This window comes from Tamandua tetradactyla, chromosome 1, assembly GCF_023851605.1.
Source record: "Tamandua tetradactyla isolate mTamTet1 chromosome 1, mTamTet1.pri, whole genome shotgun sequence".
Taxonomy (NCBI): Eukaryota; Metazoa; Chordata; class Mammalia; order Pilosa; family Myrmecophagidae; genus Tamandua; species Tamandua tetradactyla.
The window spans coordinates 3,672,342-3,697,717 of NC_135327.1; the positions used below are offsets into that span (position 1 = coordinate 3,672,342).

Sequence of the window (25,376 nt, forward strand, 5' to 3'; positions counted from 1 at the left end):
TAAAAAAAAAAAAAAAAAAGAAGGAAACAGAGGTTTTTGTGGCTGTGTATCTACAAAGGCTTGACTGCCTCTGGATACAGTGGCAGGCCTTTTCAGGCTGCAACTGCTGCAGGCATAGACAGAAGTGAGCTCTTTGGGGGGCTTATCTGGAGCTTGTGCCTCCCCTAGGAGAGGGGTGAAGCCCCACCCAGGTGGAATCCCTCCATCAAGGAATTCAGACACCAGGGCTTGGTAATTTGAAACCATTAAAACCAGTCTACAACCTCTCCTCTGTCTCCACCACGCCCCCAGCAGGGAGAGTCTGCCAAAGTTAAAGGTACCGCATCGTCTTATGCTGGTGGGACCTGCAGTCAGACAAGTGTCACATACTGGGCAGAATAAGAAAAACAGAGTCCAGAAACTTCACAGGAAAGTCTTTCAACCTGCTGGGTTTCACCCTCAGGGAAAACCAATGCAGGTGACTCTTTCCTTCTGATAGGAGGCCAGTTTGGTTTGGGAAAGTCTGGCTGGGGTTTATAATATCTAAGTAGACCCTCCTAAGTGTGTGTGGGGAAAAGGCACCACACAAGTAGGGCAAGAAACAAGAAAACAAGAACTGAAAAATTCTCCTCTGTTAAACAAAACTTAAGCTAAAGGTCCAGATAAAGCTGAACGGAATGTCAAAGAACAGATAGACAACAAATTCATCCAGCAAGAAAATCCTAGATAAAAGAAGTGAAAGCAATCTCCAGAATAAACTAATTAAGGTAATTAAATGTCTAGACGCCAGCAAAAAATAACAAATCACACTAGGAAAATTGAAGATATGGCCCAGTCAAATGAACAAACCAACAATTCAAATGACATACAGGAGCTGAAACAACTAATTCGGAATGTACGAACAGACATGGAAAACCTCATCAAAAACCAAATCAATGAATTGAGGGAGGATATAAAGAAGGCAAGAAAAGAACAAAAAGAAGAAACTGAATGTCTGAAAAAACAAATCACAGAACTTATGGAAATGAAAGACATAGTAGAAGAGATGAAAAAAAACAATGGAAACCTACAATGGTAGATTTCGAGAGACAGAACATAGGATTTCTGAACTGGAGGACAAAACATCTGAAATCCAACAAGAAACAGAAACTATAGGGGAAAAAATGGAAAAATATGAGCAGGGACTCAGGGAATTGAAAGACAATATGAAGCGCATGAATATATGTGTTGTGGGTGTTCCAGAAGGAGAAGAGAAGGGAAAAGGAGGAGAAAAACTAATGGAGGAAATTATCACGGAAAATTTCCCAACTCTTATGAAAGACTTAAAATTACAGATCCAAGAAGTGCAGTGTACCCCAAAGAGAATAGATCCAAATAGACATACTCCAAGACATTTACTAATCAGAATGTCAGAGAGCAAAGAGAAAGAGAGGATCTTGAAAGCAGCAAGAGCAAAGCAATCCATCACATACAAGGGAAGCCCAATAAGACTATGCACAGATCTCTCAGCAGAAACAATGGAGGCGAGAAGACAGTGGGATAATATATTTAAATTATTAAAAAAGAAAAACTGCCAACCAAGAATTCTATATCCAGCAAAACTGTCCTTCAAAAATGAGGGAGAAATTAAAACATTTCCAGACAAAAAATCACTGAAAGAATTTGTGACCAAGAGACCAGCTCTGCAAGAAATACTAAAGGGAGCACTAGAAACAGATACAAAGACAGGAGAGAGGTGTGGAGAAGAGTGTAGAAAGGAAGACTATGAGTAAAGGTAAAAAGAAGGAAAATTAGATATGACATATAAAATCCAGAAGGCAAAATAGAAGAAGAAAGTACTACCCATGCAGTAATAACACTGAATGTTAATGGATTAAACTCTCCAATCAAAAAACATAGACTGGCAAAATGGATTAAAAAACAGGACCCATCTATATGCTGTCTCTACTCAAAGGTCACGAGGCCAAGGACACAAATGGACATTTACACACCAATGTTTATAGCAGCATTATTAACAATTACCCAGAGATGGAAACAGCCAAAATGTCCATCAACAGACAGTTGGCTAACCAAACTGTGACATTTACATAAGATGGAATATTATGCAGCTGGAAGACAGAATAAAGTTATGAAGTATGTAACAACATGAATGGACTTTAAGGACATTATGCTGAGTGTGATTAGCCAGAAATAAAAGGACAAATACTGTATGGTCTCACTGATATGAACTGACATTAGTGAATAAACTTGGAATATTTCCTTGGTAACAGAGACCATCAGGAGATAGAAATAGGGTAAGATATTGGGTAATTGGAGCTGAAGGGATACAGATTGTGCAACAGGACTGAATATAAAAACTCAGAAATGGACAGCACAATATTACCTAACTGTAATACAATTATGTTAAAACACTGAATGAATCTGCATATGAGAATGATAGAGGGAGGAGGACTGGGGCATAAATGAAATCACAAAGAAAGATAAAGATTGAGATGGTGTAATCTAGGAATGCCTAGAGTGTATAATGATAGTCACTAAATGTACAAATCTAAAAAATGGTTTTGCATGAGGAAGAACAAAAGAATGTCATTACTGCAGAGTGCTGAAAATAGATGGTACTTAATATTTTAAAATTTCAACTAATGTGTGAGACTAAAGCAAAAAATGTTTATTTGGTACAGATCTATACTTTGACTAGTACATCTCCTAATATAACTTATGTAGATAGTTGATTGAACACCTTAAGTACATGGAACTTTGTATAGGACATGAGATTTTGTTGGTTTGTCCAGGTGATGCCCTGATGAATCCCAGAGTGATTTGATCAGTGAGTGGAAAAGTATTTGCGAAGTCCCCTTCGGGGAATGGTGAGAACGGGGGAAATCTCAACTTCCCCAAGTTGAATTCTTGATATGCTCACAAGCAGTGTGGATAACCAATGCTATAGGCTGAGCCCCCAGTCTTGGGGTTTGTTCATATGAAACTTAACCCCACAAAGGATAGGTCAAGCCTACTTAAAATTAAGCCTAAGAGTCACCCACCCCCAAGAGAACCTCTTTTGTTGCTCAGATGTGGCCTCTCTCTCCAGCCAACACAGCAAGCAGACTCACCACCCTCCCCCTGTCTAAGTGGGACATGACTACCGGGGGTGTGGACCTTCCTGGCAGCGTGGAACAGAAATCCCAGAATGAGCTGAGATTCAGCATCAAGGGATTGAGAAAAACTCTAGAATGAGCTGAGACCCAGCATCAAGGGACTGAGAAAACCTTCTCGACCAAAACAGGGAAGAGTGAAATGAGATAAAGTGTCAAGGGCTGAGAGATTCCAAACAGAGTCGAGAGTTATCCTGGAGGTTATTCTTATGCATTAAGTAGATATCACCTTGTTATCCAAGATGTAATGGACAGGCTGGAGGGAACTGCCTGAAAATGTAGAGTTGTGTTTCGGTAGCCATGTGTCTTGATGATGATTGTATAATGAAATAGCTTTCACAATGTGACTGTGTGATTGTGAAAACCTTGTGTCTGATGCTCCTTTTGTCTACCTTGTTAACAGATGAGAGGAACATATGGAATAAAAATAAATAATAGGAAGAACAAATGTTAAAATAGATTTCATTTGAAATGCTAGTGATCAATGAAAGGGATCAGTAAGGGGTATTGCCTGTAAAAATTTTTTTTTCTGTTTGTTATATTTTTCTGTTGTCTTTTTATGTTTTTTCTGAATTGATGCTAATGTTCTGGGAAATGATCATGATGATGAATATGCAACTATGTGATGATATTGTGAATTGCTGAGTGTATGCGTTGGGAATGTTTGTTCCTTGTAATTTTTTTTAATTAATAAAAAATTTTTAAAAATAAAAACCAAAAAAAAAAGAAAATAGATTAAGTAATAGTACCAAGTCTGGGGAACAGAAATAAAAAGGGGGAAAGAATGCATAAAGCCTAAGGGACGTGTGGAACATAATCAGGTAAACCAATATACACATAGTGGGAATCCTAGAAGAAGAGTAAAGGAGCTGCAAAATATTTGAAGAAATAGAGGCTGAAAATTCCCAAATTTGATGAGAAACAGTAATTTATACATCCAATAGCCTTAAACTCCAAATTGGATACACTCAAGAGAGCCATACCTGGACACATCGCCAAACTGTTAAAAGACAAACAGATAATCTTCAAAGCAGCAAGAGAGCTGAAATTCATTACACATAAGGGATTCTCTGTATGATTTAGAGCTGATTTCTCATTAGCAACACAGAGCCCAAAGGCAGTGGGATGACAAAACAAAGCCCTAAAAGAAATGACTTCTCAAGCAAGAATTTCATACCCAGCAAAACCATCCTCCAAAAAAGAGAGAAAATAAGAAATTACTAGGTAAACAAACACTGCAAGAACTGGTTTCTGGCAGATCTGCCCTACAAGAAATCCTAAAGGGAGTGCTTCAGGCTGAAACAAAAGAATACTAGACAGTAACTCGAACTACATGAAGAAATAAAGAACACTGGCAGAGGTAATTACATTAGGAAATATAAAAGACAATATAAATGCAATTTGCATTTGTAACTTTTAGAATTTTTAAAATATTCTTTCTGATTTTAAAAACTGCAACCATAAATCTGTGGTGATGGACATAAATAAAGATATCATTTGTATGACAATGGCAGCACAAAGGTGGGGGAGGAGTTATAGAAGAACAAAGATTTTTGTAGATTACCTTTTATACTATTTTGTATTTTTGACTATTTTTATTATTTATACTAATTCAAAATAGGTTAATAATTAAGATATTAATTATAATTTCCAGAACGACTACTAAGAAATTAACTGAAAAAAGATTCAGCAAAAGAAATGACAAAGGGTTTTAAATGATACAACAGAAAGTATCTATTTAATAGAAAAGGAGGCAGTATGGAGGACAGGGGAACAAAAAAGACCCAAAATGTCTTAAAAGCAAATAGCATAAGGGCAGATGTAAACAGTCCCTTATCAACAAATATATTAAATGTAAATGGATTAATCACTCTAATCAAAAGGAAGAGACCGGCAAAATGGATTGAAAAAATATAATCTAACTATACGATTTCTGCAAGAGACTCATTTAGTTTCAAAGACAAACAGGAAGAACATAAAAGGATAGAAAGCACTGTATGTTTTAAAAGAGTGAGTCTTTTACAATTTGTGAATTATACCTCAATAAACAACAACAAAAAAGAGTAGCACATAATAAGGTACTGGACAAGATTTCTAATATTCATTACCAGGCATAGACCAAGAAACCAGAAAAAAAAAGTGAGTAATAAAGGAATAAACATTTTGTTCTATAAATATAAACCAGGATGGAAAAAAGAGGGAAAACTCATCAAAAGTAAATTATGATAGGGTTCACAGTAGTTCAGTGGTTAGAACGCCCACCTTCCATGAGGGAGACTGGGTTTAACTTCGGGACCATGCACCAAGGAAAAAAAAAAAGTAAATTATGATAAAGGCACTATCTTGGTTCAAGAGGACAGAGAAGCAATAAGAGCAAGGTGAGCACAATTAAAAGATAAAGAGGACTGTTCTGAGAACAATATTAATTATGTCAAAAATTTGGTACTGCCAACATCTAAAAGTTGCCTATATTTAATGCACTGGTTAGGGCATTAGCTAAGTGTACAGCAGTTTACAAAACTACTCAATGATAATTATCAGGAGCTTTTTGATTTGAAGGAAAATTTATTTTTAAGCACTGGTATGGTACCTCTTCAAATGGGCATAACTATATTTGTTCTGGATTTTTAAGGTTAAACCTCAGAAAAAAAAGAGAAATAATGAAGAAGTTTCAGGAAAAATAAAAGGAAAATGTCAATTCTGCCAATTCTCATTCATGGCAGGTTTTAAATCCTAAACCCTTCTCGAGATTTTTTTACTAGGAAACTTTTGCTAAGGAAACAAAGTAATTTAAAACATCAACACAAGCAAAAACTCTTGTTTTTCACATAATTTGTTAGAATGTTAAAACTATAATTTAAAAAAATGGTCATAAGGCAATTTAAGGTCAAAACAAATGTGAAGGTTATTAGTAGGTGTGGATCACATATGCCATTTTAAGTCTTTCTTAGCTTTAGTAATGTAGAACTAACAATACTTTTAACACTCAAATTATGAATCATCCACACCCAGACAAGTCACTGGGGAGTTTAGTCTCACTGGAGAACCAAATCATTACCTGTCCACAGCCACGACCACACTCTGTGAACTGGTCTCACCAACTGATTCCTGGAGACTGGCCATCTGTCTTTTATCCACTCCACCACTCACCAAATTACCTGAAACATGGGACACAAATCAGCAGTGCTTCAAAAACAGTCAAACACTCAGCATAAAGTATCCTGTGCTATCAACTATGGGACAACAGACATAAGTAAGAATCGATTCACAGGAAACAAGAAACTAAACTGATGACACAAGAAAATGACTAACTTATGTTTCAGCATTGGCATTTCAAATATATACGTATTTCAAGCTTCCTTGTTTTTACATACCTTCTCCTTTCTCTATGTTCTTTTACATTTTTATCATTAATACTGTAAAAGTATTTAATAGTCCCTATATATAGGAAAACAAGAATTATTCAATACTAATCAGAGTTCCTGGAACGTGTAATAGCTTACACCTGCTGAAGGCTCAGTGTGCTTTACAGAATTTAACTATTCACCCTTACAAGCACACTAAGGACATACTTACTATTAAGAACCCCATTTTCAAAGAGTTGTTGCTTTTAATCATTATACTACACTAGTTAACCACTGAATAGAGATCTAGGTGCTTACTCTCTGTGATTACATAGCCTGAGCTTGAATCCTGCCTCTGTCACTTCCTTGTAATGTGATTTTGTTTAAGTCACTTTACCCCCTTCTCCCTCAGTCTTCTCATATACAAAATGGGGATGATAACGGTACTTGTCGTGCTGTATCATTATGAGGATCAAAGGAATTAAAATATGTAAAATGAGTACTCAGAGTGTGGTCTGACATTTCTGTTTCCCTTTTATTTTTATATTAGTCTGCTTTTATATCACTATGAGAAGAGTCTCTCAAATGTTATAGCCAGATATAATTCTACTTGTGTAAGAATACCATTTATTAAAAAGCCCCCCAAATGAACATGGAAGAGATGATGACTTCACTTTTTAAAACCTAGAAACACATGTACACACTCCCCATACCAGACACTAAAGCTGTAGACTTTAAAACAAACAGTTGTCTGTACAGAAAGAAAAGTAATGCATCCTACTGATTTGAGTAAGACAGGCATTTTACTCAACAGTTCAACTGCAACTTAGCTGAAGCAGCCCTTGCAGTTGCATCAATAAACAGTCAGTTGGCACACAGGAATAGATGGTTTACATGACATCCTGATGAGACAAGAAGTGTTTCATCTGCGTTAACTTGCAATTCTGTGACCACTAGCTGGAGGCCCAGCGTCTTACCAAGGCCAAGGCCCATGAACTCTTCTCCTGCCAATGTGTGGCTCTTCAGGCTCCCTTCTCTTTCACGTCCAGACCCTGACAGGTAACGGGTCTTCACACCAGTTCCTATCAGCTGAGCAAGCTCCAGCTGGCTGATGCATTTCAAGATCTAGCGAAAAAAAGGCATGAAAAAATGAGTTTCAAAAAAATAAAAAAAGAGTTCCCACTTCACAACTTAAAAAGGCACTATCCCAGGTGGGCCACGGTGCCTTAGCAGGCAGAATTCTTGCCTGCCATGCTGGAGACCTTGGGTTTGATTCCCAGTGCCTGCCCATGCAAAAAAATAAAAAAACAAAAAAAATAAAGGCACTATTCTGGCCCATGTACTTCCAGGAAAAAAAAATCAAAATCAACAAATGGTGCTGCAATAACAGTACAATCACATGGAAAGACATTGAAATGTGACCCCCACCATACAGCATACAAAAAAAACAAAAAGAAAAAGGCACTATAATTTTAAATTACAGCAGCTCAGGAGTTCTTTGAAACAAGGAGCTTTTCAAAGCCAGAGTAAAATCCAAGGATATGAGGGTGGCTTCCCAAAGGATCAAATGACTGGCCACATAGCAGGAGCCTGAGTTAGACAACCCTTTGAACAGTGGGTCTTAAAGACAGGCTGTCTTTATTATTAACTATTAAAAAGGAAAAGAGCAAATGCACAAATAAAAAGTTGGTATAATGGAGATGTGTTATAGATGTTTAATTATGCAAATTAGTAAGTGCTCAATGAAGAGAGAAAAAGTATTTGCCCGGAGCAGGGGGGTTCACCACCAGGTCACTCAGTGAGTTCACTCTCTAGTATGACCTAGCACACTCACCTCCCTTCCACTCTCCTCCTCAGACACAACACACCAGCCTCACCGGCCTCCCTCCTGCTCCTTTAACTTCAAATGTCTGGTCCCATCCCAGGATCTTTGCACTATTTCTTATACCTGGAATTGGTACATCCCCCAGATGGCTTCAGTTCTCAGCTCACACATATCCCCCTCACAAAGTCCTTCTTTGATGATCCTGAGACTGCGTACTGGCTATTACCCCCAGGTCATGCTTTTTTTTTTCTAAGCACCTGATTCTGCCACACAACACACTATTTTTGTATTCAACTTTGTATTCAAAAAATCATTTGTATTCAACTACTAATGCCCTCCCTGTTCCAGGATCTGGGGCTAGCTGGAACCTTAAGAATGTTATCAACTCTGCAAGACAGACTTATTAGTTCCAACTGGAATTTCTCAAGGGTCCTGAACACCAAATAGGTAGTTAATACTTTTATTAACATTTCCAGGTGCTGTCATATACTTTACAATGAGCAGGAACCCCAAACTGATCGCACTTCCCAGGATAAAAAAAAAAAGTTCTAGGAGAGAGAGAGCAAAATATTCATTGATTTGCTAGGTGTTATGATTCATCAAAAGATGGGAAATTATTTCCTCACTTGAGAAAATCTTACAACTCAACAGTTCTAATTTGGAACATTCCGGAGCTGCAGCAGAGAAAGCCAAGGTCAGGTGAGAAGGAACAACAAGGACTGTGTCATGATAATGATGATGATGACCACCATCTAGCATGTACCAAACTCTTGCTCACTGCTTGTCGAATAGTGCCAAGCCAGTTCCCACACACTAACCTTCCATTCTCACAACAACCCATCAAAGCGTACAGGGGAGGAAGCTGAAGCTCAACGACCTAAGCAACCTGCCCAATGACTGGGTAGTCAGGAGGAGGCAGAGCCCCAGGGCTGTACCCCAGCAGTCTGGCTCCAGAGCCTGTTACTCTAAATTACTGGACCCACAGAGAAAGGATGTCGATCGCAATTTTCTTTCTAGGTCATCAGTCCCCAACAGTCTCCATGATTTTATCTCTACTCTTCCATAGTTTTTTCACTAAATAAAAGTAATGCATGAATATGGGAGCAAAATTAGAAATATGATTTAAGAGGAAAAAAAGAAAAGAAAACAGGTTCCATATTTCTATCACTCAGATAAGATGCTAATATTTTGGTTTATTCTTCCAAATGTCATTTTCTGTATGTTCGCCACAAAGGATAGTCCCTCACAGAGTTGTAAATAAAATGACATTTTATTTAATACACTGTGATCATCTTCCCACAAAATTAAATAGGCTTTAAAAACAACTTTTTCTTTTTCTTGAATTGCTTTTAATCCATAAATCTCCCATCACTACCCTCCACCTGTCCTTTCCCCTTACATCTATTATTTTTCTTGCAATTTATTTGTTGAAGAATCTGGGTCATTTGCTATGAGAGTCTCTAGAGACTGTGGGTCAGATCATTTAACTGTCAGAGGACTCACCTCCTCTGTCCTCCTATATTTCCTGTAAACTGGTACTAGAGGCTTGAACTGATTCAGGTTTGAGTTTTTGAGAACAGCATGTCTTAGGAGGTATTATATACTTCCATGGGGGGGGGGGGGGTTGAGTGGCACAAAATGTATCATCTCTCTTTTAAAAAACATCATTTTAAGTGGCCAAATAATGGTCTAAGTAATGGATGTACCACATTTTGATTAATCCCATTGAAGAGTATGCTTGGAAATGACTGAGATAGGAAAGTTTATGCTGTGTATATGTTCCGCAGATAAAAAAAAAAAGGAAAGAAAGAAAGAGCAATTAAAGAGATAATGACAGTTAAAATAAAATACTGACCCTGGATGAGATCTAACAAGGAAAGAGTAAAGACTCCGACAGACATTATTGGGACGCATGAAACAACTGAAACACAGAATATAGAAGCTTTATATCAATATGAAAGTTCTTGTGCACTTAAGGTGCAGCCATCCTCAGTTCTAGGAAATGCACATGCTAGCATTACGTGTTCAAGGAGCATAATGCATGCAACCTACATGCAAGAGTTCAGAAATGGACTGATAGATAAATGTATAGATAGAGTAACATGGAAAATATGGCAAAATGTCAAAATTGATGCATCTGGGTATTTGGAGGGGTAGGGGTTTGCTGGAGTTCTCTATATGGAACTTGTGCTATTTTTGTAACTGTCCTATAAGTTTGAAAGTATTTCAAAACAAAAAGTTTGCAAAGGAAAAAAAAAAACTGTTTGAAAATCTCTAAGGCCAGAACTAAACTCTGCAATACATGTAAATGCCAAGTTTTTTTGTTTTTTGTTTTTGCATGGTTTTGGGATGCATTGAAAATTTGCAGATATGCAACTACTGGTAAATTCTTGTTTTATTCTGAACTTTTTAATTTTTTTATTTTTTTATTAATTAACAGAAAAAAAGAAATTAACCCAACATTTAGAAATCATACCATTCTACATATGCAATCAGTAATTCTTAACATCATCACATAGATGCATGATCATCGTTTCTTAGTACATTTGCATCGGTTTAGAAGAACTAGCAACACAACCGAAAAAGATATAGAATGTTAATATAGAGAAAAAAATAAAAGTAATAATAGTAAAAACAAAACAAAACAAAACAAAACAAAAACCTATAGCTCGGATGCAGCTTCATTCAGTGTTTTAACATGATTACTTTACAATTAGGTATTATTGTGCTGTCCATTTTTGAGTTTTTGTATCTAGTCCTGCTGCACAGTCTGTATCCCTTCAGCTCCAATTACCCATTATCTTACCCTGTTTCTAACTCCTGCTGGACTCTGTTACCAATGACATATTCCAAGTTTATTCTCGAATGTCGGTTCACATCAGTGGGACCATACAGTATTTGTCCTTTAGTTTTTGGCTAGACTCACTCAGCATAATGTTCTCTAGGTCCATCCATGTTATTACATGCTTCATAAGTTTATCCTGTCTTAAAGCTGCATAATATTCCATCGTATGTATATACCACAGTTTGTTTAGCCACTCGTCTGTTGATGGACATTTTGGCTGTTTCCATCTCTTTGCAATTGTAAATAACGCTGCTATAAACATTGGTGTGCAAATGTCCGTTTGAGTTTTTGCCCTTAATTCCTTTGAGTAGATTCCCAGCAATGGTATTGCTGGGTTGTTTATTCTGAACTTTATCAAGAGCTGTTCATCACTTTGGAAAATCACAACATGAGTAGCACTGCCACCTGGGTCATTTAAGTCCCCAGTACCACACCCTGGATCACTCTGCATTGGTAACTGCCTCACTCCAGTTAGTCTGTATTTAGTGTGAGCAGCTATAATATCACTTCTTCTAGTGAGGTCCAGCAAAGGCTGCACATATTAACATTCATCTTACTTGATAACATATCACTTTCCTTTTACTTTCTCCCTTATTTTTAAAAATCCTATGGAATAAATAAAATCTGGTATGGCTATAAAATGGAATATTATTTAGCAATAAAAACACAGTACTGATAGATGCTATAACACAGATATACACAGGAAACATTATTCTAAGTGAAAGAAGTCAGATTCAAAAGGCCACATAGTGTATGATTCCATTTATACAAAATATCCACTTCAGACAAACTGACAGAGACAGTAGATTAGTGGTAGCCTGCGGCTGTGGGTATGTATGTGGGGTTGGGAGCTTATGGCTAAGGGGCACAAGGTTTCTTTTAGGGGCGATAAAAATGCTCTATAATTGATTGTGGTGATGGATACGTAACTCTGTGAATGTAATAAAAGCCAAAGCTGTACACTTCAAATGAGTCAATTGCACGGTATGTTAATGCTATCTCAACAAAGCAGTTACATTTTTTGAAAAGCAATCATTCACTGTTGGGACACCTAGGCTATTTCTAATCCAATCTTTTCTCCAGAATCACTAAAACTATGATGAAGGTCCTTTTAAAGACATCTTTGTACTCACATAATTATTTCCTTAGGTGACAATCTTAAAAGAATTAATGAGTCAAAGGGTATGCAGTTTCAATACTAACAAGTCCTACAAAACTGTCCATTAGCGCACAAATGATCGATACTGACTTAAAAATAAAAATCTTTGCTGCTTTGATAGCTGAAAAGTGATTTTCTGCTTTAATTTGCATTTCCCTGCTTACTAATGCCACAGTACAACACAGTTTGGTATTCTGAACTATCAGTCTGAATGTCAGGTTCTTAGATATTCCTAGTGCGACTTGGCCTAGAATATGACACTCCCAAAACAGAGAGAATCACTCTAAATGGAAGAAGCTAAGAAACAGGCAGCAGGAAATGCCCAGAAGAGCCAGGTGGGTAATGTAAATGAGCCAGACGGAAGGAAAACAGCTGTGCCAGAGATGATAAATGGCAGCTGACAAGGCAATGATGGAGATCAGCAACACAGAGTGGCAGGGGCAGAGGCAAACTGGGGAGCACATCCCCGTCTAAATGGGCAGTAACTACTCTGCTAAGTGACTGGCTGACAAGCGGGAAATGTGGGCCCAATGTTGCCATATTTTCCAATTTTTCAAAGAGAAGCTGATAACCAGGATTTATATCTGATATCCACCAATATTAAATGTTAGCAACCAACTTAAAAATTTAAAAACCTTATACAGGACAAAGAAAACTCTTGTGCAGGCGAGATGTGGCCCATTTAATTTCTGTCAAAAAGTAAAATTTCAGGGACTGATTAACATGAAATTCCAGCTGCAAGCAGATTAGAATGGGAGCTCTCATGCAAGACACACAATTCTGAACCATAAAAAGTTATCTTTACACTCAAAATGATACTGTTTAGCTGAATCAAAATGTGAAAATGTGGCAAAATATTAAAATTGGTGGATCTGGGAATCTGAGAAGAGAGCAGTACGTTGGAGTTCTCTGTAAGGGGTTTGTATTTCCTGTAAGTTTGAAAGTATTTCAATATAAAAGTTAAAAACAATAACGTGAACTCACTCATATCCTTCCTAACAGTGTATCATAAACATCAGTGTTACTTTTTAGATACAAATAGGAGAGAAATCAGGCTCCTGGCTTTGTCTTAAATCTACGCACTGACTACACGAGACCCCAGCAGGTGCGTGCACATTTGGGAAAAGGGGCAATAAAGCAGGAAGAAAGTCACCGCAATGGAAGCATACTCCCCGTGGGACGCTGGCTGCGGCACATGCTCTGTGAGGTGGCACATCTGAACCCGCTCATCCTCCATGACGCAAGAGTCTTTCAGGTACATGCAGTGTTTGTGAATGAGAGAAAACTTGACTTTAAGAAAAATGGAATTAACAACAACAAAAGGGCCTACTCTAAATACAAGGAATGCTTGAGTCTCCTAAGAAAGAAAAGGCAACCATCAGGCTTCAAAGACACACACCTCGTGCCAGGAATTCCCCAGGTAGTTGCCGTCGGTGTGAGCCACTGTGATAAGCGTTTTTATGGTATCGATGTTCTTCTGCTTCATCTCGGTGATGCTGGAGCTGGCCGTCAGCAGGGAGAAGCGAGCCAGAGCCTGAACGTAGGCGTCACGCTCCAGCTGTAAGGGTGGCACAAGAGAGAGCACGGTGAGTCTACCCTCGCGCAGCTGCTTCCACGTCCACAGGGGTGTGCTGCGCTTCTCTGACACCTTCCACACATGCGTGAACAGGCCTGATGCACGTTAACAGGCCAGTGCTTCCATGCCGGTGCTCTCCTGCTATGGAACATCCATCCCACGGAGGTTCCCTCCTCACCACCGGGTTGGAGAACGAGCCTTCTCCTTTGCAGATGATCTAAAGCAAACTTATCTGTCCCTGCTCCATCCCTTTGAAGGGAGCAGGGAAGAATCTGCTGGATGCTATGAGTGTCATATAAATTCTAGTATCTACAACAATCATGCAAAGGAGATCTACTTCTTAAGTTCACACGAATGAGGAAATAAATGGTGTCACAGAAAGGAGGAGTCAGCTGGGTCAGTGTCACGTGGCTGGCCAGGAAGCAGCAGAGCTGGATTTTGAAACCCAGATTGTCTGATTCCAAAGCCTGTGATCTTGGTACAAAAAAAAAAATTTTTTTTCAGGTGTAAAATGAGTTGGGAACAAAGAAATGCAAATCCTTGCTGACTTCGAAATTAATGCACTGGGCTGATAACATCCAGATGTCCTAACAGTCTGAGAATTTTATTTCATTAATTTCCCTGAATTTTTCAAGACTGAAAATGTTTACAGACACACACATTTTGCATTAAACTATCTGTTTCCCCAGATGAGAATTAGGAATAAGGGAAATTATAATAAAAACTGATTTTAAAAGGACAAAAAAAAAATGTTAAGTACCAAGGCAGGCAAGTAGACAGAAAGACTGTTTTGCCAAATTCAATCAAATAGTAGGACTCCATCCACCCTTACAGGAGGTCTTAATCCAATACACCCATATTTTTTTATCCCTAATGAGGTGGTTGTCAGCACAAATCTCAAGTTTCTTCTCAGTGGGCATGAATAAACCATTTGCTAAGAATTTTGGCTACTCAGAAATTTCTGATAGTTTCTGTTTTGCCAAATCCAAAAGAACACAGTCCAGCACCATCTCTGGAGCCTTGCTGACTTACACGCACCTGCATTCCAAAGATGCAAGCAATTCGGATTGCACATCGGATGCCTTCCAAACACAAAGAAGCCACTTCAGTGTCATCACAGTTCTGCAGCCCGATGCTATAGGCTGCCAATAGCGGTGTCCACACCAGCTACCAAGAGAGGAAGGTTTCAATAAAATTTAGAACTCAGCATAGGAAGAGCACTTAGAGGTCACACTATCGTTTAAGGGCATAGCCAGGATCCCAAAGTCCACTGCTCTTTTGAATTCAAACCTGCTCCATTTACCATATAAAGCACCTCTTCCTAAACTGTGCTATATAACATACTATAAACACTACAGATGTGCTATATACTGTATTTATAGTTTGAAAATAGACTGAACATGTAGTGTGCACCACTACACCTATCTTCCTGTGCTCACAGCAGACATCATTAATCAATCACAGACCTCACTCCCTGCTGAGGCTTGAGAATCATCTGCACCGCACATCAAGCAGTCATGTGCTTGACTTCTGCTCTATAAACTTAGTCTACTGAAAGATTCATAACTCAAAGGATTTAGACTTAAATTTTCCTACAACTTTCTTGTGAATTTCATGGAAATAAATTTCAAGCATACAAAATTCTAGAGTTGATGTCTTAATAGAATATTGACAATTGTTATAAAAATATCTTGGAGAAAAATAACATTCCATGTATTAGAACACCTACATTTTCTAGACATTTTTAAAATAAGGACCTCAAGGTATTTTACTTCCATCAAATCTCTAACCTTATAAACTAACCCTGAAATAAGATGCCTCAAAAAAAATCTTTTTATCTTTTATCTGTATAAATATTAATTCATTTAATACTCCCAGAAGCACTCACAGCAACTGTGATATTCTCCATTTTACAAACGAGGAACAGAGAGTGAGTGACCTGACCAAGATCACACAGCTCCAAAAAAAAAGCCAGACTTCAAACCCAGACATTCCGACTCCAGAGCACCTGCTCTTGGCTGACCCTGGCGCTTTCGCAGCACCATCAAAAAACCTCTGTGTGTTCTTTCCTCTCTTCACCTTCCTCCCAGCCAGCTCCAGCATCAGGCTTACAGCATGCTTTCTCATGTCTCAGGACACTCACTTTGAACATGGGCCGGACGTGGTCCAAGTGCGTGGCGCTTGTAAACGGGGCCTTGGCGTGACTCACGGCCTCCATCAGCGCTTTGGCTGTCCTAGCCATCTGCTCCATCTCCACGTCGTACAGCAGCCGTCGCTGCTTTTCACTAGCCACGCCTACAAAGAAATGAGAGCACCATGAAAGCAACCAGCCTCCTCTCAGCGTTCACTACAGTCAGGCACCGTCCTGAGAAGTTGACGCCAATGAACACACAAATCTTCCCAACTGCTTTGTGAGTCTGTTACGAATACTATCGTGATTTTTTCAGAGGGGGAAGATGATGCACAGAGAAGTTAAGTGACTTGCAGAAGGCCACGGAGATAACAAGTGGGAATTAAACCCAGGCAGTGTGACTCCAGAGCCTGTGCTCTAAACCACTACCCTCTATTACGTCTTAAACAGAAAGCCTGAACTAGGAGAAATGTAATCAAGCTGGGCACAGTCACCACTTAAAGCAACATTTTAAGGAACTTTTTTAGGGGGATAATTTAGATCTCAGATTACTTATTTTAAATCCCTCTTCTTCCTAATCACAAATCTAACCAGAAGATGGTGATATTATGAAAGATCTTAATCATAATAATTAATTTAATCATACCTCCAACTCAAAACTCTAGATACGCTAACTGAATTTATCAGAGTACTTAATCATGCATTCTGTTATAACTCAAAATTGGAATTATTAGAAAGAATTTGCCATTAGACCTTACTCTGCTTAGTAGATTTGGTTGCAATCGTATGTTCTTTTGTTCCTTTCATTGCAATTTTCTTGCCTTCTATCTCTTCATAGATGCTTGAGAGATATTCTTCAGGGAGATCTTTACTATCATTGATACCTCGATTCATTTTAATATATTGATCTTTTGTCATTTTATTTTTTACCTGAAATTTTTTAAAAAATAAAAAATCATTTAAAATCCATCCTATGGTTCAAAAAACTATTTATTTATTTATTATAGTATGCAAGTAATTAAAATATTTTACCTGAGGACTGTGCAAATCTGTAGTGAGCATAATAATTGAGTATGCGAGGACATACGCAGTGTCAGCACTAGCAAACAGAGTTTGTCTGGAAGAAAAGATTCCAAATGTGAAGAACATTCATGGAGATGAGGTTTGGAGACAATGCTAATAATGGAGACAATCTTCATTAAAAATAGGCTGCCAACTCCACCTGATGCCAAAGACTTCCATGCTTTCATCCATCATTAAACATTAACTAATGACCCAGAGTTCGGAAAAACTTACTTAAGACTATGTGTCAGAGTCTACACATAGACTGAATAAAGCAATTTCAACTAAAAAACTTCTGTGGAAGGCCATGTAAGGGGCATCTAGCAGCAGGATGAGGGGAGTCAAGCAAGGCACCCCAGGCATGACATTTAAGGGGGGACTCCCCCGCAGGTGCTGAGCCTGCCCTTGCATAACTTGGGGAGGACGCCTTACATTCTGTACCCGGCTGCCCTGCTGGCCTCACCCTAGTCCTGTCCCTGGGAGCATCTCCTTCCTGCCACGCTCTGGGCTAGGCACTGAATATAAAGAAGACTGAAATGGCTCGTTGGTTATTACTTATATTATCACAATATTTAACAGGATAAAGACAAAGGAAAATATTTGTGTTAGTCTAAACAAAATGCAGGTGAAATATAGCTTTTCTTTTCTTTTTTTGTCTCAGACAAGAAAAGGAATACAAAAAACTGGATGCACAGCCTCAAAGTAAGTGAGGGTAAAGTTAGAAAAAGTGGTCTGGGCAATCCGCCTCCAAGGAAAGGCAGAGATTCTGATGAATACGAAGAAAGGTCAATATTCTAATAAAATCAGGCTGCTTAAAGAAGAGATCTAAGCCTGCAGATCCACACAGGAGACGTGTTTACAATGATTAAAACACAACTTTGTCTTCACAGTAAATTCTAATATTCACTTAGTTAAAAGGCTCAGTGCTGCCTTGTTGACCATGCTGTCTCCTGGGAACAGCTGGCATATGGAGGATTGGAGCCAATTAATATGGAAACCAAGTTGATTTGATAAGCAAAACTATTATCAAAATGTTTCCTCAACAGTTGCTACATGATGTTCACATAGTATTCAGATATTCTTAACTTCATGTCCAGGGAAAAGAGCATGAGCTTTTGATTCAGATAAATCCATATTCAATACTGGCTCTGCTTCTTACTAGCTAATAGGTTTTGAACAGGCTGCTTAACTTCCCAGAGCCTCAGTTTCCTAATCTGTAAAACAGGGATACTACTCCAGACTTAATTCGAGTAAATGAAATAATACATGGCATGGCTGATGTACAGGAAATATTTAATACATGCTAGCTCACTTCTGTCTCTCTACTTCCTATAAAAACATGAACCATATACCAGAAAAGGTCCCAGGATGGAATCACATATCTAAGAAATTTCTGTAACCTGTTCATCAGTCTCAGATTTAAGAAAAACAAAAACCCTTAAGATCTACTTTATATTAAATCAGGGAGCTGTTCTTGCTTAGGGAAAACATGCCCAACTGCCTCCTTTCAATTCGTAAAACTACTCTTTTATAGTCGTTGGTGGTGTGGGTTCTATCTGTGCGATCTTGGCACATTATCTAAACTCTCTATAACTCAGTCTCCTTGTCTTTAGAATGGGGACAGATATAAATGGCTGAGAGGCTCAGACCCAAGATAATCCTTTAGCATAGTGCCTGAGCAGCAGAAGGAAACCAGCTATTTGGCACACATTTAGAAAGAGTAACCAAACTAAGATTGGTATTCTGAGGTCAGCAAAATGACTGATATGGAAGAGACTTAAACACAGTGCTCACCCCTGGTTGCACTCTATATATCTTGCAGCAAACTTCTCCATTAACCGATCAATCTTCTGAGCTTCCCCAGGTAGGCGGAAACCTTCTAGGAATGTCCGCAGGGCTGAGACAAATTCCTTTTCACAGAAGTCAAGTTGGTCCACATAGGCATACATCACCTCCTTGTTGAACTTTGTGCTGTCCCCCAGAAAATCACCTACTTGGGTCTGAAATATACATATTCACTAACATCTAGAAATCATCAAAAATGAATCTATAGCAAATGACACTTCAGCTAAAGCAGGGAGGCAGAACACCTTGGCTCCAAATGCCCAGAATAGGGTATTTTGCTAGAAAAGCTTGCAGACCCACCCAACTATTCCAGGTTCACTCTATTCTGCCACAAACGAAGGAAGAGGACCAGGGATGAGAGACTTGAAAATGGATGGAATGATGCGGCACACTCAAAAGGGAGGTTAACTGCAGAGGACCAGGCAGCAGAATAGTTTACAGCAGTCAAGGGACACTTTAAGCTCTGCCACTGTTTCAACAAATATACAACAACCTGTCAGGAGATTAGATTATTTCCAACGAAGAGCTCTTTGCAACACTGGCCAAAGAGATAAGTAGGACTGCTGTAATCACTAGTTTGTATAACAGCCCCACACACAGGGCCACCTAATCTCTATGACAGAACCCAGATGCAAGTGCCAAGCCCTCAGTCTTACAGAATCTAGGCGTTCCTCCTGGTGCAGGAATTGGGCAATGTCTTCAACTGAGGTTCCCAGCATGCCCTGCTCCTGGAGAAACTGGATTCCTCGCTTGGGTTTCTTGTTGAACCTATTTCAACAACAGATGGGACACAGATCACTCATTTCAAAATCTGAATGACAGAAAAAAACGGCATATGAGGTAAATTACAATAGAAAACACCATGAATGAGTCATCACATATCAACCAGGAAAGTCCTGCGTAGCCAAATAGCTTTCCTGATTTCTACTTTCAATTTCTCATCTTTCTTTTTGATTTCATTTGTGCCCCCAGTCCTCCTCCCTGTATCATTCTCACATGCAGCTTCACCGGGGTTTTAAAATAATTTGTATTAGAGTTAGGTAGCATTGTGCTATCCATTTCTGAATTTTTACAATCAGTCCTGTAGCACAATCTGTATCCCTTCAGCTCCAATTACCCAATATCTTACTCTATTTCTATCTCCTGATGGTCTCTGTTACCAATGAAATTCCCCAAGTTTATTCACTAATGTCAGTTCATATCAGTGAGACCATATGGTATTTGTCCCTTTGTTTCTGGCTAATCTCATTCAGCATAATGTCCTTAAGGTCCACCCATGTTGTTACATACTTCATCACTTTATTCTGTCTTACAGCTGCATAACATTCCATCATATGTATATACCACAGTTTGTTTAGCCACTCATCTGTTGATGGACATTTTGGCTGTTTCCATTTCTTCACAATTGTAAATAATGCTGCTATAAACATTGGTGTGCAAATGTCCGTTTGTGTCCTTGCCCTCATGTCCTCTGAGTAGATACCTGACAATAGTATTGCCAGGTCATATGGCAATTCTATACTTAGCTTCCTGAGGAACCGCCGAACTGCCTTCCACAGCGGTTGTACCATTTGACATTCCCACCAACAATGGATAAGTGTGCCTCTTTCTCCATGTCCTCTCCAGCACTTGTCGTTTTCTGTTTTATTGCTAATGTACATTCTGGTGGATGTGAGATGATATCTCATTGTGGTTTTGATTTGTATTTCCCTAATATTCAGGGAAGTTGTGTATCTTTTCATGTGCCTTTTGGCCATTTGTATTTCCTCTTCTGAGAAGTGTCTGTTCAAGTCTTTTGCCCATTTTGTAATTGGGTTGTCTTTTTGTTGTTGAGTTGAGCAGTCTCTTTATATATTCTGGATACTAGACCTTTATCTGATATATTGTTTCCAAATATTGTCTCCCATTGTGTAGTCTGTCTTTTTACTTTCTTGACAAAGTTCTTTGATGCACAAAAGGGTTTAATTTGGAGGAGTTCCCATTTCTTTCTTTCTTCAATGCTCGTGCTTTGGGTGTAAGGTCTAAGAAACCACCTCATAAGATTTATAAGATATCTCCCTACATTTTCTTCTAATAGTTTTATGGTCTTAGATCTAATGTTTAGGTCTTTGATCCTTTTTGAGTTAATTTTTGTACAGAGCGTGAGATACAGATCCTCTTTCATTCTTTTGCATGCGGATGTCTAGCTCTCTAGGCACCATTTACTGAAGAGACTGTTCTGTCCCAGGTGAGTTGGCTTGACTGCCTTATCAAAGATCAATTGTTCTTAGATGAGAGGGTCTATATTTGAGCACTCTATTTGATTCCATTGGTCAGTATATCTATCTTTATGCCAGTATAATGCTGTTTTGACTACTGTAGCTTCGTGATATGCCTTAAAGTCAGGTAACGTGAGACCTCCAACTTCATTTGCTTTCTCAGGATACTTTTAGCTATTTGGGGCACCCTGACCTTCCAGATAAATTTGCTTATTGGTTTTTCTATTTCTGAAAAGTAAGTTTTGGGGATTTTAATTGGTATTGCATTGAATCTGTAAATCAATTTAGGCAGAAGTGACATCTTAACTATAGTCTTCCAATCCATGAACATGGTATATGCCCTTCCATTTATTTAGGTCTTCTGTGATTTCTTTTAAGAACTTCCTGTAGTTTTCTTTGTGTAGGTCTTTTGTCGCCTTAGTTAAATTTATTCCTAAATATTTTATTCTTTTGGTTGCAATTGCAAATGGAATTTTTTTCTTGATTTCCTCCTCATATTGTTCATTACTAGCTTACAGAAATACTACAGATTTTTGAGTGTTGATCTTGTAACCTGCCACTTTGCTGTACTCATTTATTAGCTCTAGTAGTTTTGCTGTGGATTTCTTGGGGTTTTCGACATATAGTATCATATCATCTGCAAACAGTGAGGGTTTCACTTCTTCCTTTCCAATTCTGATGCCTTGTATTTCTTTTTCTTCTCTAATTGCTCCGGCTAGACTTTCCAACACAATATTCAATAAAAGTGGTGATAGTGGACATCCTTGTCTTGTTCCTGATCTTAGGGGGAAGTTTTAGTTTTCCCCATTGAAGATGATGCTAGCTGTGGGCTTTTCATATATTCCCTTTATCATTTTGAGGAAGTTCCCTTCTATTCCTATCCTTTGAAGTGTTTTCAACAGGAAAGGATGTTGAATTTTGTCAAATGCCTTTTCTGTATCAATCGAGGTGATCATGTGGTTTTTCTGCTTTGAACTGTTGATATGGTGTATTACATTAATTGACTTTCTTATGCTGAACCATCCTTGCATACCTGGGATGAATCCTACTTGGTCATGGTGTATAATTCTTTTAATGCACTGCTGGATTCGATTTGCTAGAATTTTGTTGAGGATTTTTGCATCTATACTCATTAGAGAGATTGGTCTTTTATAATAGACCTTTTTTTATAATATCTTTGTCTGGCTTTGGTATGTGGGTGATGTTGGCTTCACAGAATGAGTTACCTAGCTTTCCTTTCTCTTTGATTTTTCTGAAGAGTTTCAGTAGGACTGGTACTAATTCTTTCTGGAATGTTTGGTAGAATTCACATGTGAAGCCATCTGGTCCTGGACTTTTCTTTTTGGGGAGCTTCTTAATGACTGATTCAATTTCTTACTTGTGGTTGGTTTGTTGAGGTCATCTATTTCTTCTTGAGTCAATGCTGGTTGTTCATGTCTTTCTAGAAAGTTGTCCATTTCATCTACATTGTTAAATTTATTAGCATAAACTTGTTCATAGTATCCTCTCATTACTTCCTTTATTTCTGTGGGGTTAGTGATTATCTCCCCTCTTCTTTCTGATTTTATTTATTTGCATACTCTTTCTTCTTCTTTTGGTCAATCTCGCTAAGGGTCCTTCAATCTTATTGATTTTTCTCATAGAACCAGCTCCTGCTTTTGTTGATTTTCTCAACTGTTTTCATGTTCTCAATTTCATTTATTTCCGCTCTAATCATCAATATTTCTTTCCTTTTACTTCCTTCGGGGTTAGTTTGCTGTTTGTTCTCTAGTTCTTCCATGTGGACAGTTAATTCTTTGATTTTTGTCCTTTCTTCTTTTTTGATATAGGCATTTATGGCAATAAATTTCCCTCTTAGCACTGCCTTTGCTGTGTTGCTTAAGTTTTGATATGTTGCCTTTTCATTTTAATTTGCCTCGAGTTATTTACTGATTTCTCTTGTAATTTCTTCCTTGACCCACTGGTTGTTTACAAGTGTGTTGTTGAGCCTCCACATATTTGTGAATTTTCTGGCACTCTGCCTACTATTGATTTCCACTTCATTCCTTTATGATCTGAGAAAGTGTTTTGTTTGATTTCAATCTTTTTAAATTTTTTGAGACTTGCTTTGTGACCCAGCATATGGTCTACCCTAAAGAATGATCCATGAGCACTTGAGAAAAAGGTGTATCTTGCTGTTTTGGGGTATAATGTTCTATAAATGTCTGTGAAGTCTAGCTCATTTATTGTATTATTCAAATTCTCTGTTTCTTTATTGATCCTCTGTCTAGATGTTCTGTCCATCAATGAGAGTGGGAAACTGAAGTCTCCAACTATTATGGTAGATGTGTTTATTTCTCTTTTCAGTGTTTGTCGTATATATTTTGGAGCATTCTGGCTCGGTGCATAAATATTTTTGATTGTTATGTCTTCTTGCTGAATTGTTCCTTTTATTAACACATGGTATCGGTCTTTGTCTCTTTTAACTGTTTTACATTTGAAGTCTAATTTGTTGGATATTAGTGTAGCTATTCCTGCTCTTTTCTGATTGTTATTTGCATAAAATCTTTTTCCAACCTTTCACTTTCAACCTATGTTTATCCTTGGGTCTAAGATGTATTTTCTGCAGACAGCATATAAATGGGTCCTATTTTTTAGTCCATTCTGTCAGTCTATATATTTTGATTGGGGAGTTTAATCCATTAACATTTGTGTTATTACTGTATGGGCAGTAAGTACTTTCTTCTACCATTTTGCCTTTTGGATTTTATACGTCATATCTAATTTTCCTTCTTTTTACCTTTACTCATAGTCTTCATTTCTACACTCTTCTCCACACCTCGCTCTTATGTCTTTTCGTATCTGTCTCTAGTGCTCCCTTCTTGCAGAGCTGGTCTCCTGGTCACAGAGTCTCTCAGTGATTTTTTGTCTGGAAATGTTTTAATTTCTCCTTCCTTTTTGAAGGACAGTTTTGCTGGATATAGAATTCTTGGTTGGCAGTTTTCTCTTTTAGTAATTTAAATATATCATCTCACTGTCTTCTCGCCTCCATGGTTTCTGCTGAGAAATCTACACATAGTCTTATTGGGCTTCCCTTGTATGTGATGGATTGCTTTGCTCTTGTTGCTTTCAAGATTCTTTCTTTCTCTTTGTCCTCTGACATTCTGATTATTAAATGTCTTGGAGTATGTCTATTTGGATCTCTTCTCTTTGGGGTACACTGCACTTCTTGGATCTGTAATTTTAAGTCTTTCATAAGAGTTGGGAAATTTTCCGTGATAATTTCCTCCATTAGTTTTTCTCCTCCTTTTCCCTTCTCTTCTCCTTCTGGAACACCCACAACACATATATTCATGCGCTTCATATTGTCTTTCAATTCCCTGAGTCCCTGCTCATATTTTTCCATTTTTTTCCCCTATAGTTTCTGTTTCTTATTGGATTTCAGATGTTTTGTCCTCTGGTTCAGAAATCCTATGTTCTGTCTCTCGAAATCTACCATTGTAGGTTTCCATTGTTTTTTTCATCTCTTCTACTGTCTTTCATTTCCATAAGTTCTGTGATTTGTTTTTTCAGACTTTCAGTTTCTTCTTTTTGTTCTTTCCTTGCCTTCTTTATATCCTCCCTCAGTTCACTGATTTGGTTTTTGATGAGGTTTTCCATGTCTGTTCGTACATTCCGAATTAGTTGTTTCAGCTCCTGTATGTCATTTGAATTGTTGGTTTGTTCATTTGACTGGGCCATATCTTCAATTTTCCTAGTGTGATTTGTTATTTTTTGCTAGCGTCTAGACATTTAATTACCTTAATTAGTTTATTCTGGAGATTGCTTTCACTTCTTTTATCTAGGGTTTTCTTGCTGGATGAATTTGTTGTCTATCTGTTCTTTGACATTCCGTTCAGCTTTATCTGGACCTTTAGCTTAAGTTTTGTTTAACAGAGGAGAATTTTTCAGTTCTTGTTTTCTTGTTTCTTGCCCTACTTGTGTGGTGCCTTTTCCCCACACACACTTAGGAGGGTCTACTTAGATATTATAGACCCCAGCTGAATTTTCCCAGACCAAACTGGCCTCCTATCAGAAGGAAAGAGTCACCTGCATTGGTTTTCCCTGAGGGTGAGACCCAGCAGGTTGACTTTCCTGTGAAGTCTCTGGACTCTGTTTTTCTTATCCTGCCCAGTATGTGGTGCTTGTCTGACTGCAGGTCCCACCAGCATAAGACGATGC

General features: G+C 38.2%; 1 protein-coding gene across 2 annotated transcripts in view; it reads right to left on the bottom strand.

Moving 5' to 3' along the window:
* Nucleotides 1–25,376, bottom strand: part of ARFGEF2 (ARF guanine nucleotide exchange factor 2) — a 150,106-nt gene that overhangs the window by 57,725 nt on the left and 67,005 nt on the right. For both annotated transcript variants that reach the window (XM_077167366.1, XM_077167371.1), the window contains exons 15-23: nt 19,575–19,686; nt 18,868–19,073; nt 17,044–17,128; nt 16,770–16,941; nt 16,024–16,175; nt 14,919–15,047; nt 13,704–13,862; nt 7,453–7,600; nt 6,190–6,289 (exon numbers count right to left, since the gene is read on the bottom strand). In XM_077167366.1, coding sequence (XP_077023481.1) covers nt 6,190–6,289; nt 7,453–7,600; nt 13,704–13,862; nt 14,919–15,047; nt 16,024–16,175; nt 16,770–16,941; nt 17,044–17,128; nt 18,868–19,073; nt 19,575–19,686 — 1,263 coding nt within the window. The remainder of the gene's footprint in view (nt 1–6,189; nt 6,290–7,452; nt 7,601–13,703; nt 13,863–14,918; nt 15,048–16,023; nt 16,176–16,769; nt 16,942–17,043; nt 17,129–18,867; nt 19,074–19,574; nt 19,687–25,376) is intronic.